At 52.9% G+C, this 18,256-nt stretch overlaps 1 protein-coding gene across 1 annotated transcript; it reads right to left on the bottom strand.

Annotated features, from left to right (window-relative positions):
• Window positions 1–6,759: 6,759 nt before the first annotated feature.
• Window positions 6,760–14,179, bottom strand: LOC129698434 (neuronal acetylcholine receptor subunit alpha-10-like). The gene is made up of 4 exons (XM_055637578.1): window positions 13,943–14,179; window positions 9,780–10,306; window positions 7,232–7,505; window positions 6,760–6,985 (listed from the first exon to the last, which is right to left on the bottom strand). The coding sequence occupies exons 1-4, from the start codon at window positions 14,161–14,163 to the stop codon at window positions 6,760–6,762; spliced, it is 1,248 nt and encodes a 415-aa protein (XP_055493553.1). The 5' UTR covers window positions 14,164–14,179.
• Window positions 14,180–18,256: the final 4,077 nt, after the last annotated feature.

Below are 18,256 nucleotides of genomic sequence, written 5' to 3'. Positions count from 1 at the left end.
TGTTCTGGACTTCCCCAACATCGGGAACAATCTTCCTGCATCTAGCCTGTCCAACCCGTTACGAATTTTGTAAGTTTCTATAAGAGAAGGCAGGTACGGGATACCGAGTTGGATAATCAGCCATGATCATATTGAATGGCGGTGCAGGCTCGAAGGGCCGAATGGCCTACTCCTGCACCTAATTTCGATGTTTCTATCCCCCCTCAATCTTCTAAATTCTAGGGAGTACAAGCTGAGTCAATTCATTCTTTCTTCATATGAAAGTCCGGACATCCCAGGAATCGGTCTGGTGAACCTTCTCTGTACTCCCTCTATGGCAAGAATGTCTTTCCTCAGATTAGGAGACCAAAACTACGCAATACTCCAGGTGTGGTCTCACCATGACCCTGTACAACTGCAGTCTATTGTCTCAGACCAGTTTGCTGGAAGCCTTCGCCCTGTGCGATGATTTTGTAGGGAGCTGTGGACTTGGAAAAGGATCCTTGGACAGAATTTATTATGGATGAGCTTCCTCTTGAGTTGGTGGTGGGACTATGAATGTTTTAAAACAACGCACACAACATCCGATGCTGCCCGCAGTCGCTGGTGTTAGCTTTGTGTAAGACACACTTGCCTTGTTAATTATGGAGGCTGGTGTACATGTCCATCACCGGTCATTAATTAAACGCACGGTCTGGGGACACTCACGCTCACAAGTTATCGGAGTAGAATTGGGCCATTCGGCCCATCGAGTCTAGTCCACCATTCATCATGGCTGATCTCTGCCTCCTAATCCCATTTTCCTTCCTTCTCCCCATAACCCTTGACACCCGTTCAAATCAAGAATTTGTCTATCTCTGCCTTAAAAATATCCACTGACTTGTCTGAGGGTCTCCAATGGGGTAGATAGTAGCTCTGGACTGGCCTCAAGTTGTGGTAGGATGGTTCAGTTCAAAAGAAAAAAATATATATATATCCACTGACTTGGCCTCCACAGCCGTCTGTGGCAATGAGTTCCACAGATTAACTACCCTCTGACTAAATAAGTTCCTTCTCACCTCCTTCCTAAAAGAGCGCCCTTTAATTCTGAGGCTGTGCCCTCTGGTCCTAGACTCTCCCACCAGTGGAAACAGCCTCTTCACATCCACTCTCTCCAGGACTTTCACTATTCTGTACGTTTCAATGAGGTGACCCCTCATCCTTCTAAACTCCTGCGAGTACAGGCCCAGTGCTGACAAACGCTCATCATAGGTTAACCCACTCATTCCTGGGATCGTCCTTGTAAACCTCCTCTGGGCCCTCTCCAGAGCCAGCACATCCTTCCTCCGATACGGGGCCCAAAATTGCTCGCAGTACTCCAAATGTGGCCTGACCAGCGCCTTATAGAGCCTCAGCATTACATCTCTGTTTTTATATTCCAGTCCTCTTGATATAAATGCTAGCATTTAATTTGCCTTTCTTACTACCAATAGGTTTGCTGGTCTGCCAGTGTGTGAGTCAGTCACAGGGCACGGAAACAGGCCCTTCAGCCCAACCCTCCCCACGCTGACCAACGTGCCCCATCTACAATGACCCACCTGCCTGCATTTGGCCCTTATCCCTCTAAACCTGTCCTATCCATGTACCTGTCGAAATGTCTAAACATTGGGATAGTCCCTGCCTCAACTACCTCAGGCAGCTCGTTCCATACACCCACCACCCTCTGTGAAAAACGTTGCCCCTCGGGTTCCTATTAAATCTTTTCCCCTTCAACTTAAACCTATGTCCTCTGGTTCTTGATTCCCCTACTTTGGGCAAAGGTCTTTGTGCATCTACCCGATCTATTCCTATCATGACCTCTATATGATCTACCCTCCAAGTCCTAACCTGCTCAACCTCCCTGTAGCTCAGGCCCTCGAGTCCTGGCAACATCCTTGTAAAATCTTCACTATGCCCTTTCTAGGTTGTGTTTAAGAAAGAACTGCAGATGCTGGAAAACTCAAAGGTAGACAAAAATGCTGGAGAAACTCAGCGGGTGAGGCAGCATCTATGGAGCGAAGGAATAGGTGATGTTTTGGGTTGAGACCCTTCTGACTGATGTGGGGGTGGGAAGAAGAAAGGAAGAGGTGGAGACAGTGGGCTGTGGGAGAGCTGGGAAGGGGAGGGGAAGGAGGGAGAAAGCAAGGACTACCTGAAATTGGAGAAGTCAATGTTCATACCGCTGAGGTGTAAACTACCCAAGCGAAATATGAGGTGCTGTAGCTCCAATTTGCGGTGGGCCTCACTCTGGCCATGGAGGAGGCCCAGGACAGAAAGGCCGGATTCGGAATGGGAGGGGGAGTTGAAGTGCTGAGCCACCGGGAGATCAGGTTGGTTATTGCGAACTGAGTGGAGGTGTTGGGCGAAGTGATCGCCAAGACTGCGCTTGGTCTCACCGATGTAGAGCAGCCGACACCTAGAGCAGCGGATGCAATAGATGAGGTTGGAGGAGATGCAGGTGAACCTCTGCCTCACCTGGAAAGGCTGGTTGGGTCCTTGGATGGAGTCAAGGGGGGAGGTAAAGCGACAAGTGTAGCATTCTAGGTTGGCGGCATCTTTCCTTTAACAGGTGACCAATATGTAACACAATACTTTAAATGTCTTGTACAACTGTGTAACACCCTCTCCCTTGTATCCCAGCCCTCCCTCCAAACCCTGCACCCCGCGGAATTGAACCCACCCCGTCCCCCCCTGGGTGAGGGAGGCTGCCCCAAATACCCTGGGTGGGGGTGGGGCAACTCTGGCCATGGATCAACTTCCCCATCCCATTCTGGTCACAGAGAAAGAGAGAGTCCATGAGGCTGGTATTGGTTTATTAATGACACATCTACAGTGATAATGTGGAAAACTTTGTGTTATCCAGTCAAATCATACTAAATATTACAACCAAACGAGAGACAATAGACAATAGGTGCAGGAGTAGGCCATTCAGCCCTTCGAGCCAGCGCCGCCATTCAATGTGATCATGGCTGATCATCCCCATCAGTACCCCGTTCCTGCCTTCACCCCATATCCCCTGACTGCGCTATCTTTAAGAGCCCTATCTAGCTCTCTCTTGAAAGTATCTAGAGAACCGGCCTCCACCACCATCTGAAGCAGAGAATTCCACAGACTCACAACTCTCTGGGTGAAAAAGTGTTTCTCGTCTCCGTTCTAAATGGCTCCCCCCTTATTCTTAAACTGTGGCCCCTGGTTCTGGACTCCCCAAACATCAGGAACATGTTTCCTGCCTCTAGCATGTCCAAACCCTTAATAATCTTATATGTTTCAATAAGATCCCCTCTCATCTTTCGAAACTCCAGAGTGTACAAGCCCAGCCGCTCCATTCTCTCAGCATATGACAGTCCCGTCATCCCGGGAATGAACCTTGTAAACCTACGCTGCACTCCCTCAATAGCAAGAATGTCCTTCCTCACATTAGTACAGATATATAAGTACACTCTGGTCCACAATCCTGGACATCGGGAACATGTTTCCTGCCTCCAGCGTGTCCAAACCCTTAATAGTTGCAGCTACAGAGAAAGTGCAGATGTAGTTTAAAGTGCAAAAACTGCAATGAGGTAGGTTGGAAGATTGGGAACTATACCTTGGCTTATGGGAGGACTGCACAAGGTTTAGGTTTATTATTGTCACATTCACTGGTTCAATGAAAAGCTTTGTTTTTACGTGCCATCCACGAACACTATATTTTGGATAATACCACACAGAAATACAATCGTCAAACTCAAAGTACAACAGGTAGAGCAAAGGGCAAGGTACAGAGTGCAGAATATAGTTCTCAGCATTGTAGCGCATCAGTTCCACAGACAAAGTCCAATGTCCGCAATGGGGTAGAGGTAAATCGGACAGTACCCTAGTTTATGGAAGGACCGTTCAGAAACAATGATAACAGAGGGGAAGAAGCTGTTCCTGAGTCTGGTGGTGTGCGCTTTCAAGCTTCTGTACCTTCTGCCCAACGGGAGCGGGGAGAAGAGGGAATGACCGGGGTTGGATGTCTTTATAATGTTGGCTTTCCCGAGTCCATGTGAAGTGTAGATGGAGTCGGTGGTGGGGAGTGTGGTCTGTGTGATGGACTGGGCTACATCTACAATGGTGGGGAGTGTGGTCTGTGTGATGGACTGGGCTATATCTACAATGGTGGGGAGTGTGGTGTATGTGATGGACTGGGCTACATCTACAATGGTGGGGAGTGTGGTGTGTGTGATGGACTCGTCTACATCTACAATGGTGGGGAGTGTGGTCTGTGTGATGGGCTCGGCTACATCTACAATGGTGGGGAGTGTGGTCTGTGTGATGGACTGGGCTACATTCAGATTCAGATTCAATTTTAATTGTCATTGTCATTGTCAGTGTACAGTACAGAGACAACGAAATGCATTTAGCATCTCCCTTGAAGAGCGACATAGCAAACGATTTGAATAAATAATAATAAGTGTCCGGGGGGGGGGGGGGGGGGGGGGTGATTGGCAGTCACCGAGGTACGTTGTTGAGTAGAGTGACAGCCGCCGGAAAGAAGCTGTTCCTCGACCTGCTGGTTCGGCAACGGAGAGACCTGTAGCGCCTCCCGGATGGTAGGAGGGTAAACAGTCCATGGTTGGGGTGAGAGCAGTCCTTGGCGATGCTGAGCGCCCTCCGCAGACAGCGCTTTCTTTGGACAGACTCAATGGAGGGGAGCGAGGAACCGGTGATGCGTTGGGCAATTTTCACCACCCTCTGCAATGCCTTCCGGTCGGAGACAGAGCAGTTGCCTAACCATACTGTGATGCAGTTGGTAAGGATGCTCTCGATGGTGCAGCGGTAGAAGTTCACCAGGATCTGAGGAGACAGATGGACCTTCTTCAGTCTCCTCAGGAAGAAGAGACGCTGATGAGCCTTCTTGATCAGAGTAGAGGTATTGTGGGTCCAAGAGAGGTCATCGGAGATGTTGACTCCCCGGAACCTGAAGCTAGAAACACGTTCCACCTCCGTCCCGTTAATGTGGATGGGGGTGTGCGTGCCGCCTACAATGGTGGGGAGTGTAGTCTGTGTGATGGGTTGTGCTACATCCACAACTCTCATGCAGTCTTGGGCAGAGCTGTTCCAGAACCAGGCCACGTTGTATGCCAACAGTGTGAAGCATCTGTGGAAGTTTGTCGGCGTGGCCGGAGATATTGGACTGAGATGAAAGGAAAGGGTCAATGTTGCCAAAAGACTTGCTAAGTCTGACGACTGGGCAGGCTTCTCTGCGACGGGTGGATTGGTGCAGGGACAGGCCCTTCGGCCCATCGCATCCGTGCTGACCTTACCGGACACTCGGCCCGACTTTCATCCGGCGTCGGGTTCGGCAGGGAGTTGTTTTATTCGGGAAGTTGGCGGATCTCCGGAGGGGAGGGGCTGGACAGGGAACGCCGGGATTTGGCGACCTCTGACCCACCTCCGACGGGCCGGTCCAGACCGCCTGCCGTTCTAGAACCATCCGCCCACAGCCGGGTGTTCGCGTGGTTGACAGCCGGAGTGGAACGGAGGCACGCGCACGACAGTCAAGATATAGTTGGACTACAGCGAGACTACACTCAGGCCACAGGGACTAGTCGAACTAGGGTTGGGATACAGTCACACTACAGTCTAGGCCACAGTCCTAGAGTCACAGAGTGATACAGCGTGGAAACAGGCCCTTCGGCCCAACTAGCCCACACCGACCAACATGTCCCAGCTACACTAGTCCCACCTGCCTGCGCTTGGTCCACATCCCTCCAAACCTGATCTATCCATGTACCTGTCTAACTGTTTCTTAAACATCCCTGCCTCAACTACCTCCTCTGGCAGCTTGTTCCATACACCCACCACCCTTTGTGTGGAAAAGTTACCCCTCGCATTCCTATTAAATCTTTTCCCCTTCACCTTGAACCTGTGTCCTCTGGTCCTCGATTCCCCTACTCTGGGCAAGAGACTCTGTGCATCTGCCCGATCTATTCCTCTCATGGTTTTATACACCTCAATAAGATTCCCCCTCATCCTCCTGCGCTCCATGGAATAGAGACCCAGCCTGCTCAACCTCTCCCTGTAGCTCACACCGTCGGGCCACATTCAGACTACAGTCGAACTACAGTCGGGATACATGTATACAACAAATGGGTTGACTGGAATTGTATTCACTGGAATTTAGAAGGATGAGAGGATATCATAGGATTCTTATAAGGGATATCATATAAAACTCTTAAAGGATTGGACTGGCTAGATGCAGGCAAAATGTTCCCAATGTTGGGGGAGCCCAGAACCAGGGGTCACAGTTTAAGAATAAGGGGTCGGCCATTTAGGACTGGGACTGAGATGAGGGAAAGAAAATTCACCCAGAGAATTGTGAGTCTGTGGAATTTCTGCCACAGAAGGCAGTGGAGGCCAATTCACTGGATGTTTTCAAGAAAGAGTTAGATTTAGCTCTTAGGGCTAACGGAATCAAGGGATACAGTTTAAGAATAAGGGGTAAGCCATTTAAAACGGAGACGAGGAGACACTTTTTCTCACAGAGTGGTGAGTGTGGAATTCTCTGCCTCAGTGGTGGAGGCCGGTTCTCTGGATGCTTTCAAGAGAGAGCTAGATAGGGCTCTTAAAGATAGCGGAGTCAGGGGATATGGGGAGAAGGCAGGAACGGGGTACTGATTGGGGATGATCAGCCATGATCACATTGAATGGCGGTGCTGGCTAGAAGGGCTGAATGGCCTCCTCCTGCACCTATTGTCTACGTGTGTATGTTTCTACACGTACAGATGATGAGCATCGGGGCTACAGCGCGGCGGCCAGTGCAGCCAGAGTGGTGAAGGTGACCAACAGCAAGAAGGTGGCGGTCAGCAGCCGGTCCAGGACGGCCCCGACCCGCCGCCACTCCCGCTGTCTCTGCCTCGCCGCCCTGTGCCGGCGCACACAGCTGGCGATCAGCTCCACGTGCCCGGCCAGATGCTGCCAGCTGTGGCCGCACACATGCCTGACCCCCCGACACACCACCCTGTACCTGCAGCAGCAGCAGCAGCAGCAGCTGGATGGGACATGGAGTGAGGGGGAGAGGCAGGGGAATCCCACCTTATCCCCCTCTCCCCACTCTCTCTCTCCTTCCCTCACTCCCCCCTCCGTCTCTCCCCCATCCATCTCTCCCCCCTCCATCACTCCCCCCTCCATCACTCCCCCCTCCTCCCCCTCTCCTTCCTCCCCCTCCCCAATCTACCCCCCACTCTCCCCCCCCTCTCTCCCCCCCACTCACTCCCCCTCCTCCACACCAGTTGCCCCCTCCACGTTCTCCGCTGTCCGGCCACTGGTCAGTCCGGCCTCGACCTGTGACCCGGAGTGGCGATGGCGCTGGTGCGGGTTCCCCGGCGGGCGGATCGCCAGGACTCTGGCCAGGTGACCGAGGATGACCACTCTGACCCAGCGGGGGAGGGGCTTGGCCTCGGGGCCGCAGTGGTAGACGGCGAGGAGCAGCACGGACACGGCCGTGGATGTAGTGATGACCGCCATGCTGGCCATGTAGAAACGGCCTGGAGCAAGGACACGGGAGGTCAGGGACCGAGCACTCTCACCCCTGACCCCCCCCCCACACTGACCCCTGACCCATTGATGAACCAACTGACCCCTGACCCTCCAGTGACCTACTGACCCATCCCCCACTGACCCCTGATCCCCACCGACCAACCAACTGTCCACTGTCCCATCCCCCCACTGCCCACTCAGGTCTGTCTTAACGCATGGGCCCGCTGGGCAGATGCCCGGGGCCCACGAGCATAGGAGCCCCGCGCTAATCTATGCTTTGTAGAATGTTATTTTACAACATGAAAACGGAGGAGAACATCGCAAGTGCATGATGGCATATTTGACTTGGCATAAAGAAACAGGACGTGTAGGGGCCCCAGTGCACTGCTTTTCCCGGGGGACTATAACAACGCTGTTAAGACGGCCCTGTGACCCCTCACCCACTGACCCCTGACCCCCCACTGACCCAACCTCCTTGACCCACTCAGGCAGATCGACGAGGGGGGTAAGCGGGGGTGGTGGGAGTACAAGAGTCGGGCCGGAGGTACATAGAACATAGAACAGTACAGGAACAGGCCCTTCGGCCCGCAATGTCACGACTTGCACATAATTCCTATCCCTCTAGTCGCTACATATCCATGGTCTGAAGAAGGATCCCGACCTGAAACGTCACCTATCCACACATGCTACCTGAACTACCTGTGACTAGTGGTGTGACTCAGGGTTCGGTGCTGGGCCCGTTATTGTTTGTCATCTACATCAATGATTTGGATGAGAACATACAGGGCAAGATTGGCAAGTTTGCTGATGATACAAAAGTGAGTGGTTTTGCAGATAGTGAAGATGGTTGTGAACGATTGCAGCAGGATCTGGATCGATTGGCCAGGCGGGCGGAGGAATGGTTGATGGAATTTAATACAGAGATGTGTGAGATGTTGCATTTTGGGACGCCTAACAAGGGCAGGACCTACACAGTGAATGGTAGGCCTCTGGGTAGTGTTGTAGAGCAGAGGGATCTAGGAGTACAGGTGCATGGTTCCTTGAAGGTGGAGTTTGAACACGCTAGAGGCAGGAAACATGTTCCCGATGTTGGGGGAGTCCAGAACAAGGGGCCACAGTTTAAGAATAAGGGGTAAGCCATTTAGAACGGAGACGAGGAGACACTTTTTCTCACAGAGAGTTGTGAGTCTGTGGAATTCTCTGCCTCAAAGGGCGGTGGAGGCCGGTTCTCTAGATACTTTCAAGAGAGAGCTAGATAGGGCTCTTAAAGATAGCGGAGTTAGGGATATGGGGAGAAGGCAGGAACGGGGTACTGATTGGGGATGATCAGCCATGATCACAGTGAATGGCGGTGCTGGCTCGAAGGGCCGAATGGCCTACTCCTGCACCTATTGTCTATTGTCTACATGTTGTTAGTTGGGTAAAATTAATAGAGGCGTTGATAGGGTAGACAGTCAGAACCTTGTCCCCAGGGTGGAGATGTCCAAGACTAGAGGGCACAGCTTTAAGGTGAGAGGGGCAAAGTTTAAAGGAGATGTGCGGGGCAAGTGTTTTACACAGAGGGTGGTGGGTGCCTGGAACACGCTGCCAGGGGTGGGGGTGGAGGCAGATACGATAGTGGTGTTTAAGAGGCTTTTGGATCCGTGCAGGGATATGTGGGGAATGGAGGGATACGGATCACGTGCAGGCAGAGGGGATTAGTTTAACTTGGCGTCATATTAGGCATGGACATCGTGGGCCGAAGGGCCTGATCCTGCTGGGACAGGAAGTGGATGCGGATGGGACAGGAAGTGGATGCGGATGGGACAGGAAGTGGACGTGGATGGGACAGGAAGTGGATGCGGATGGGACAGGAAGTGGATGCGGATGGGACAGGAAGTGGATGCGGATGCGGATGGGACAGGAAGTGGATGCGGATGGAACAGGAAGTGGACGTGGACGGAACAGGAAGCGGACATGGATAGGACAGGAAGTGGACACGGATGGTACAGGAAGTGGTTGCGGATGGGACAGGAAATGGTCGCTGATGGGACAGGAAGTGGATGCGGATGGCACAGGAAGTGTACGCGGATGGGACAGGAAGTGGACGCGGATGGGACAGGAAGTGGATGCGGATGGCACAGGAAGTGGACGCGGATGGGACAGGAAGTGGATGCGGATGGGGCAGGAAGTGGACATGGATGGGACAGGAAGTGGATACGGATAGGACAGGAAATGGACGTGGTGCATACAATTATCCTGAGCAAGACGTCACCCCCATTCCTCCCCCCAGCCAGACTCACCGAGCATCGGGGCGGTCTCGGCAGGAGGCAGGGTCTCGGCCAACATCAGCTGGTAGAAGGTGATGGCGAGGAGGAGTGCGAGGCCGAGGGCCACTCTCTCGCCGGAGGGTGCGGGCAGGCAGAAGGCGAGGGGGGCGAGGGCAGAGGTGAGGGCGGGGGGCAGCAGGAGGTCGCGGAGGGGAGCGGCGGGGCGGCGGCGGAGGCTCAGCGTGTAGGTGAGGCGGGCGACGGTTTCTCGCCCGGCCGGGCTTGTGCCATCGCTGACCGTCAGCCCGGTCACCTGCCAGCCTGCCGGCCGCACCAGGTCCTCCAGGCCCCCCCCCGGCAGCCCCCCCGCCCTCAGCCGCAGCCCCCCCGCCCCGTGGCTCCACGAGCCAAACGTCAGAGGGCAGCGCTGAGAGTCAAAGGGGAAGAGGCGGATGTCCAGTGGGCAGGCGGAGTGGACAATGGCCGGACTGTCCCACGTCAGGTGGCCATCGTAGCGTAGGCGCACATTCGTGTCGGCCGGGGGCGAGAAACCATCCACACTGGGGGGGGGGGCAGGATATGGGGGGGAGGGATGGGGGAAGAAGAGGAGGAGGGGGATGGGGGGATGGGGAGAATGTGGAAGGATGGGGGATGGGAGACATTAGGAGACGGAGTGGGAGTGGGAAAGACAGGGATGGAGAGAGAGGAGGAGGGGGGGATGTGGGAGGAGGGAGATGCAGGTGGGGGGGGAGAGGTTTGGAGATGGAGGGGAGGGAAGAGGGGGGACAGTGAAGAAAGTAGGGGTAGTGCGATGGAGGATGGCGAGGGGAGGAGGTGGCGATGAGGGGAGGGGATGGAAGAGGGTGGGAGAGGGGAAGTGGTGAGGAGGGGGAGATGGGGGAGGGTGAGGGGAGAGGGGAAGTGGTGAGGAGGGGTAGGGGGGGAGGGGGTGGGAGGAAATAAAAGAGAACGGGCATCAGTGAAAACAGACACAGCCGAGCAAACGGCCAACATAATCAAGGAAGTTCCCACCCCGGTCATTCCTTCTTCTCCCCGCTCCCGTCCAGCAGAAGGTACAGAAGCTTGAAAGCGCGCACCACCAGACTCGGGAACAGCTTCTTCCCCTCTGTTGTCAGATACTGAACGGTCCTTCCACAAGCTGGGGTGTAGTCTTGATCTTCCAGCCTACCTCATTGCAACCTGGCACTTTTTTAAATCTGCATTTTCTCCGTATTACGCTGAAACACTATATTCTGCATTCTGGGATTTTTCTCTTTGCACGACCTGTTGTACTTGTGTAAGGTGTGACTGCACTTGTGCAAGGTGTGGTTTGTACTTGTGTAAGGTGTGAGTTGACTGGCTTGCACAGAAACAGGATCCACCTGTTAGACACAAGGTACTGCAGATGCTGGCGGCGGAGACGGAGGAAATGTGAGTAAGGGATAGAGGTGAGGTGTTCCATACCAGGACATCCGAGATGTGCTCATTCTTTAGGGAACGGAGGTTCCCCTCACCCCCCCATCATAGATGAGGCCCTCACTCGTGTCTCCTCGGTACCCCGCAGCTCCGCCCTTGCTCCCCCTCCCCCTAGTCGCAACAGAGACAGAGTCCCCCTAGTCCTCACCTTCCACCCCACCAGCTGTCACATACAACACATCATCCTCCGAAATGTTTGCCACCTCCTCTCCACTTTCTGCAGAGACCGTTCCCTCCGCAACTCACTGGTTAACTCATCCCTTCCCACCCAAACCACCCCTTTCCCCAGGTACGTTCCCCTGCAACCGCATGTAGAGATGCAACACATGTGGCTAAACTTTCTCCCTCGAGGCATCCCCTTTGATGTCTTGTTTTCACACCTTACACTTCCTTATCTCTGCGTCTCCCTCTCCCCTGACTCTCAGTCTGAAGAAGGCTCTCGACCCAAAACGTCACCTGTTCCTTCTCTCCAGAGCTACTGTAACTCAGCGGGTCAGGCAGCATCTGTGGAGAACATGGATAGGTGACGTTTCGGGTCGGGATCCTTCTTCAGTCCAGACCTGAAACATTACCTATCTGAGAAACAGCTCCTTCTCTGACGAAGGATGTGCTGCCGTTGGAGAGGGTCCAGAGGAGGTCGGATGAGTGGGTTAACTTATGATGAGCGTTTAACAGCACTGGGCCTGTACTTGCTGGAGTTTAGAAGGATGAGGGGACCCACCTCATTAAAACTTATGGAATAGTGAAAGGCTTGGATAGAGTGGATGTGGAGAGGATGTTTCCACTAGTGGGAGAGTCTAAGACCAGAGGTCATAGTCTCAGAATTAAAGGACGTTCCTTTAGAACGGAGATGAGGAAGAATTTCTTTAGTCAGAGGGTCTGTGGAATTCATTGCCACAGACGGCTGTGGAGGCCTAGTCCATGGGTATTTTTAAAGCAGACAGATAGATTCTTGATTAGTATGGGTGTCAGGGGCTATAGAAACATAGAAAAATAGGTGCAGGAGTAGGCCATTCGGCCATTCGAGCAAGCACTGCCATTCAATATGATCATGGCTGATCATCCCCAATCAGTACCCCGTTCCTGCCTTCTCCCCATATCCCCTTACTCCGCTATCTTTAAGAGCTCTAACTCCCTCTTGAAAGCATTCAGAGAACCGGCCTCCACTGCCCTCTGAGTCAGAGAATTCCACAGACTCACAACTCTCTGTGTGAAAATGTGTTCCCTCATCTCCGTTCTAAATGGCATACCCCTTATTTTTAAACTGTGGTCCCTGGTTCTGGACTCCCCCAACATCGGGAACATGTTTCCTGCCTCTAACATGTCCAATCCCTTAATAATCCTATATGTTTCAATAAGACTCCCTCTCATCCTTCTAAACTCCAGAGTGTACAAGCCCAGCTGCTCCATTCTCTCAGCATATGACAGTCCCGTCATCCCGGGAATTAACCTTGTAAACCTACGCTGCACTCCCTCAATAGCAAGAATGTCCTTCCTCAAATTTGAAGAATAAAACTGCACACAATACTCCAGGTGTGGTCTCACTAAGGCCCTGTACAACTGCAGAAGGACCTCTTTGCTCCTCTACTCCTCTTGTTATGAAGGCCAACATGCCATTCGCTTTCTTCACTGCCTGCTGTACCTGCATGCTTACTTTCATTGACTAATGAACAAGGACCCCCAGATCCCATTGTACTTCCCCTTTTCCCCACTTGACACAATTTAGATAGTAATCTGTTTTGCTACCAAAGTGGATAACCTCACATTTATCCACATTAAACTGCACCTGCCATGCATCTGCCCACTCCCCCAACCTGTCCAAGTCACCCTGCATTCACATAGCATCCTCCTCGCAGTTCACACTGCCACCCAGCTTTGTGTCATCTGCAAATTTGCTAATGTTACTGTGAATTCCTTCATCTAAATCATTGATGTATATTGTAAATAGCTGCGGTCCCAGCACTGAGCCGTGCGGTACCCCACTAGTCACTGCCTGCCATTCTGAAAGGGACCCATTAATCCCTACTCTTTGTTTCCTGTCTGCCAACCAATTTTCTATCCATGTCAGCACTCTACCCCCAATACCATGTGCCCTAATTTTGCCCACTAATCTCCTGTGAGACCATATAAAATGCTTTCTGAAAGTCCAGGTACACTACATCCACTGGCTCTCCCTTGTCCATTTTACTTGTCACATCCTCAAAAAATTCCAGATTAGTCAAGCATCCTGATTCGATACGATCATGGCCGATCATCTAAAATCAGTACCCCGTTCCTGCTTTTCCCCCATATCCATTGATTCCTTTAGCCCTAAGAGCCAAATACAACTCCCTATTGAAAATGGGGAGAAGGCAGGAGAATGGGGTTGGAGGGAAAGATACTTTCAAGAGAGAGATAGATAGGGCTCTTAAAGATAGCGGTGTCAGGGGATATGGGGAGAAGGCAGGAACGGGGTACTGATTGTGGATGATCAGCCATGATCACATTGAATGGCGGTGCTGGCTCGAAGGGCCAAATGGCCTACTCCTCCACCTATTGTCTATTGTCTATTGAATGGCGGTGCTGGCACTAATGGCCGAATGGACTAATCCTGCAACTATTTCTGATGATTCTACGCTTCTATGTTGCCTGACCATCACCGCTGAGTTACTCCAGCACTTTGTGCCTGTGCAGGTGAGAGGTGGATACAGGTGAGGTGTGGGGAGGGGGGATTGACTCACCTGTTGTACAGGACGATGTCGGGTCTCCACAGGTAGCGGCCAGGGACGTGGATGGTCTCTAGACCATCGTAGTCGCTCTTGTTCCAACGATGGAGCTCATCTGTCCACTCCTGCCTCGTCCACAGGTAACTGGTCAGAACCTGCTCCCTCTCGTCCTTCACCAGTGATAACAGCAGAATTAGGCCATTCGGCCCATCAAGTCTACTCCGCCATTCAATCATGGCTGGTCTATCTCTCCCCCCTAACCCCATTCCCCTGCCTTCTCCCCATAACCCCCGACACCCGTACTGATCAAGAATCTGTCTATAGCTGCATTAAAAATATCCTGAAATGACCTGAAACATCGTCCTCCCCATGAGTCTGTGACCGGTAAACAAGTCACAGAGTGATACAGCGCGGAAACAGGCCCTTCGGCCCAACTTGCACACACTGGCCAATATGTCCAATCTACACTAGTCCCACCTGCCTGCGTTTGGCCCACATCCCTCTAAACCTGTCCAAATAAATCCATGTACCTGTCCAAATATATTTTAAATATTGTTATGGGTAGACAAAAGTGCTGGAGAAACTCAGCGGGTGAGGCAGCATCTATGGAGTGAAGGAAAAAGGCGACGTTTTGGGTCAAGACCCTTCTTCAGATTGTTATATTGTTATAGACATTACAGAGTATTGTGATAGTCCCAGCCTCAACTACCTCCTCTGGCAGCTTGTTCCATACACCCACCACCTGTGTGAAAAGATTACCCCTCAGGTTTCTATTAATTCTTTCCCCCCTCACCTTAAACCCATGTCCTCTGGTCCTCGATTCCCCTACTATGGGCAATTCTTGCTATTGAGGGAGTGCAGCGTAGGTTTACAAGGTTAATTCCCAAGGTGGCGGGACTGCCATATGCTGAGAGAATCGAACGGCTGGGCTTGTACACTCTGGAATTTATGATGAGAGGGTTTCTTATTGAAACATATAAGATTATTAAGGGTTTGGACACACTAGAGGCAGGAAACATGTTCCCGATGTTGGGGGAGTCCAGAATCAGGGACCACAGTTTAAGAATAAGGGAAAAGCCATTTAGAACGGAGACGAGGAAACAACTTTTTCACATAGTTGTAAATCTGTGGAATTCGCTGCCTCAGAGGGCGGTGTAGGCCGGTTCTCTGGATACTTTCAAGAGAGAGCTAGATAGGGCTCTTAAAGATAGCAGAGTCAGGGGATATGGGGAGAAGGCAGGAACGGGGGGTACTGATTGGGGATGATCAGCCATGATCATATTGCATGGCGGTGCTGGCTCGAAGGGCTGAAAGGCCTACTCCTGCACCTATTGTCTACTGGCAAGTGACTCTGTGCATCTACCTGAAATTGAGTATCACTGTACCTTAATTGGAACAAGTAACAATAAAATACTCTTTCATTCCTTTGATCTATTTCCCTCGTGATTTTATACACCTCTGTAACATCATCCCTCATCCTCCTGCCCTCCATTGATTAAAGTGCCAGCCTGCCCCCAACCTCTCCCTGCCCCCAACCCCTCCCCCAACCTCTCCCTCAACCTCAGGCCCCTCGAGTCCTGGCAACATCCTCGTAAACCTTGGCACCATTTCCAATTTGGATAGACACAGAGAGGAGGTGAGGGGCGAGGGGAGAGGGGAGGGAGCGAGGGTGTGGGGGGAGGGAAGGTGGAGGGAGGTGGGGAGTGAGCAAGGCAAAGAGAGGGAAGAGGTGGAGGGATGAGTGAGGAGGCAGTTTCCAAGAACGATCCGAGGAATGAGTGGGTTAACCTATGATGAGCGTTTGTCGGCACTGGGCCTGTACTCGCTGGAGTTTAGAAGGATGAGGGGCGACCTCATTGAAACACACAGAATAGTGAAAGGCCTGGATAGAGTGGATGTGGATATGATGTTTCCACTAGTGGGAGCGTCTAGGACGAGAGGTCACAGGCTCGGAATTAAAGGACGTTCCTTTAGGAAGGAGATGAGGACAAATTGCTTTAGACAGAGGGTGGTGAATCTGTGGAATTCTTTGCCACAGACTGCTGTGGAGGCCAAGTCGGAGGATATTTTTAAGGTAGAGATAGATAGATTCTTGATCAGTATGGGTGTCAGGGGTTATGGGGAGAAGGCAGGAGAATGGGGTTAGGAGGGAGAGATAGATCAGCTATGATTGAATGGCAGAATAGACTTGATGGGCCGAATGGCCTAATTCTAGTGCTATCTCATATGAACGATGAACGAACCGTAGGATTGGGAGGGAGGAAGGAAACTAGAGGAAGGTGAGAGAAGGGGAGGAGGAGAGAGAATGAAAGGGAGAGGGAGGAATTGGAGAGAGAGAGGGGGGTGGGGGAGAGAAGGGGAGGGAGAGGGGGGGGGAAGGGGGGAGGAGAGGAGAGGGATGAGAAGAGAGGAGGGGAGGAGAGGAGAAGGAGAGGAGAAGAGAGAGATGGGAGTGGAAAGAGGAGAGGATTTGAGGGGTAGGGAGAGAGGTAGAGGGAGGGGAACACAGGAGGGGATTAGAGAGGGTAAGAGAGGAGAGGCGAGGAGAGGAGAGGTGGAGGGGAAGAGGGGAGAGCGGTGGAGAGAGAGGGGGAGAGGAGGGAGGGGAGGGGAGAGAGGAGATAAGGGTAGAGGGTAGATGAGGGGGAGAAGGGAGCAGAGGAGGGGAGAGAAGGGTGCAGAGGAGAGATGAGGGGGAGAGAAGAGCGGGGGGGAGGAAGGAAGTGGAATGGGAGTAGAGGAGAGCGGAGGGGAGGAGAGGGGAGAGGAGGGAGGGGGGGAGGAGAGGAGGAGGAGAGGGGGAAGGAGGAGGGGGAGGAGTGGAGAGGAGGAGAAGGGAGGGAGGAGGGGGAGGGGGAGGGGGTGTAGGGTAGGGAGGAGAGGAGAGGAGAGAGATCACTGGGTGGGAGTGTTGACCACAGAATAACTGGGCTTGTAATTGCGGGGGGACAACACTGGGAGGAGAGGGGAGTATAGGAGAGGGGATGAGAGATGAGAGAGAGAGAGAGAGAGAGGAGAGGGGAAGGTCAGGGGATTAAACGGGACCCACCAGACGGATGAGTTGACGGACTCCGAGGCTGAGGCTGACGCTGACCGGTTGCTCCGTGTCCCAGACCGGCCGGACCCTGACCCCGACCCCCACCACGTCCCGTAGCAGCCGCCGCGCAGCCCCCCCGCTCGCAGCGTCCGAGGCTGCAGGTGGGTGGGGGGTAGAGGGGGAGAGAGGGGAGAGGTGAGTGGGGAACATCTTCAGAGGAGTGGGGAGGGGGGCAAGGTGGGAGGGGGAGGAACAAGGAGCGCGGTGCGGCCGCCCGGCCCGTCCGGCCACTGCTGTACCGACCCACCGGGACTGACCTCACCTGGATACAGGAACAACGACAGGAGCAGCGATAAGCGGAGGGAGAACATCGCGGGGAGAGGAGAGGAGTGGAGGGAGGAGGGGAGAGGAGAGAGGAGAGGAAAGGAGAGGAGAGATCTAAATAGCCACCTTGTTTCTCAATGAAACCATGCAAAGCCTCTTCCAGCTCATCCTTGCCAAACGTGCAAACTCCACACAGACAGAAACTGTCCCTTCAGCGCAACCTATCCATGCTGACCAACAAGTCCCATCTACACTAGTCCCACCTGCCCGCGTTTGGCCCACATCCCTCTAAACCTTTCTTATCCATGTACCTGTCCAAATGTCTATTAAACGTTGGGATAGACCCAGCCTCAACTACCTCCTTAGCAGCTTGTTCCATACACCCACCACCCTCTGTGTGAAAAAGTTGCCTCTCAGGTTCCTATTAAATCATCCCCTCCTCACCTTAAACCTATGTCTGGTCCTACTCTGGGCGAGAGACTCTGTACATCTACTCGAGCTATTCCTCGCATGATTTTATAAGATCACCCCTCATCCTCCTGCGCTCCAAGGAATCCGGACCCAGCCGACTCAACCTGTTTAATGAGGTTAAAGTGACGAGTGGAAAGGATTGGGGATGTGCAAAGATTGGGGAGAGAGGGAGGGGAGTCAGCGTACCACATAACAGAAGGGGGAGGGGTTGTACAGTTTGATAGCCACAGGGAAGAAGGATCTCCTGTGGCGTTGTGTGCTGCATCTTGGTGGAACCAGTCTGTTGCTGAAGGTGCTCCTCAGGTTGGCCAGTGTGTCACGGAGGGGGTGAGCTGTATTGTCCAGGATGCTCCGCAGTTTGAGGAACATCCTCCCCGCCAAGACCAACCTCCCAGGGCGGAGCCGGCCTTCCTGATGAGTTTGTTGACCGTGTTGGCGTCCGCAGCCTTCGCCCTGATGCCCCGGCACACGGCAGTGAAGAAGATGGCACTGGCCAC

The sequence above is a fragment of the Leucoraja erinacea genome, chromosome 6 (assembly GCF_028641065.1).
Source record: "Leucoraja erinacea ecotype New England chromosome 6, Leri_hhj_1, whole genome shotgun sequence".
Classification (NCBI taxonomy): Eukaryota; Metazoa; Chordata; class Chondrichthyes; order Rajiformes; family Rajidae; genus Leucoraja; species Leucoraja erinaceus.
This window is presented reverse-complemented; position numbering and strand designations above follow the sequence as displayed.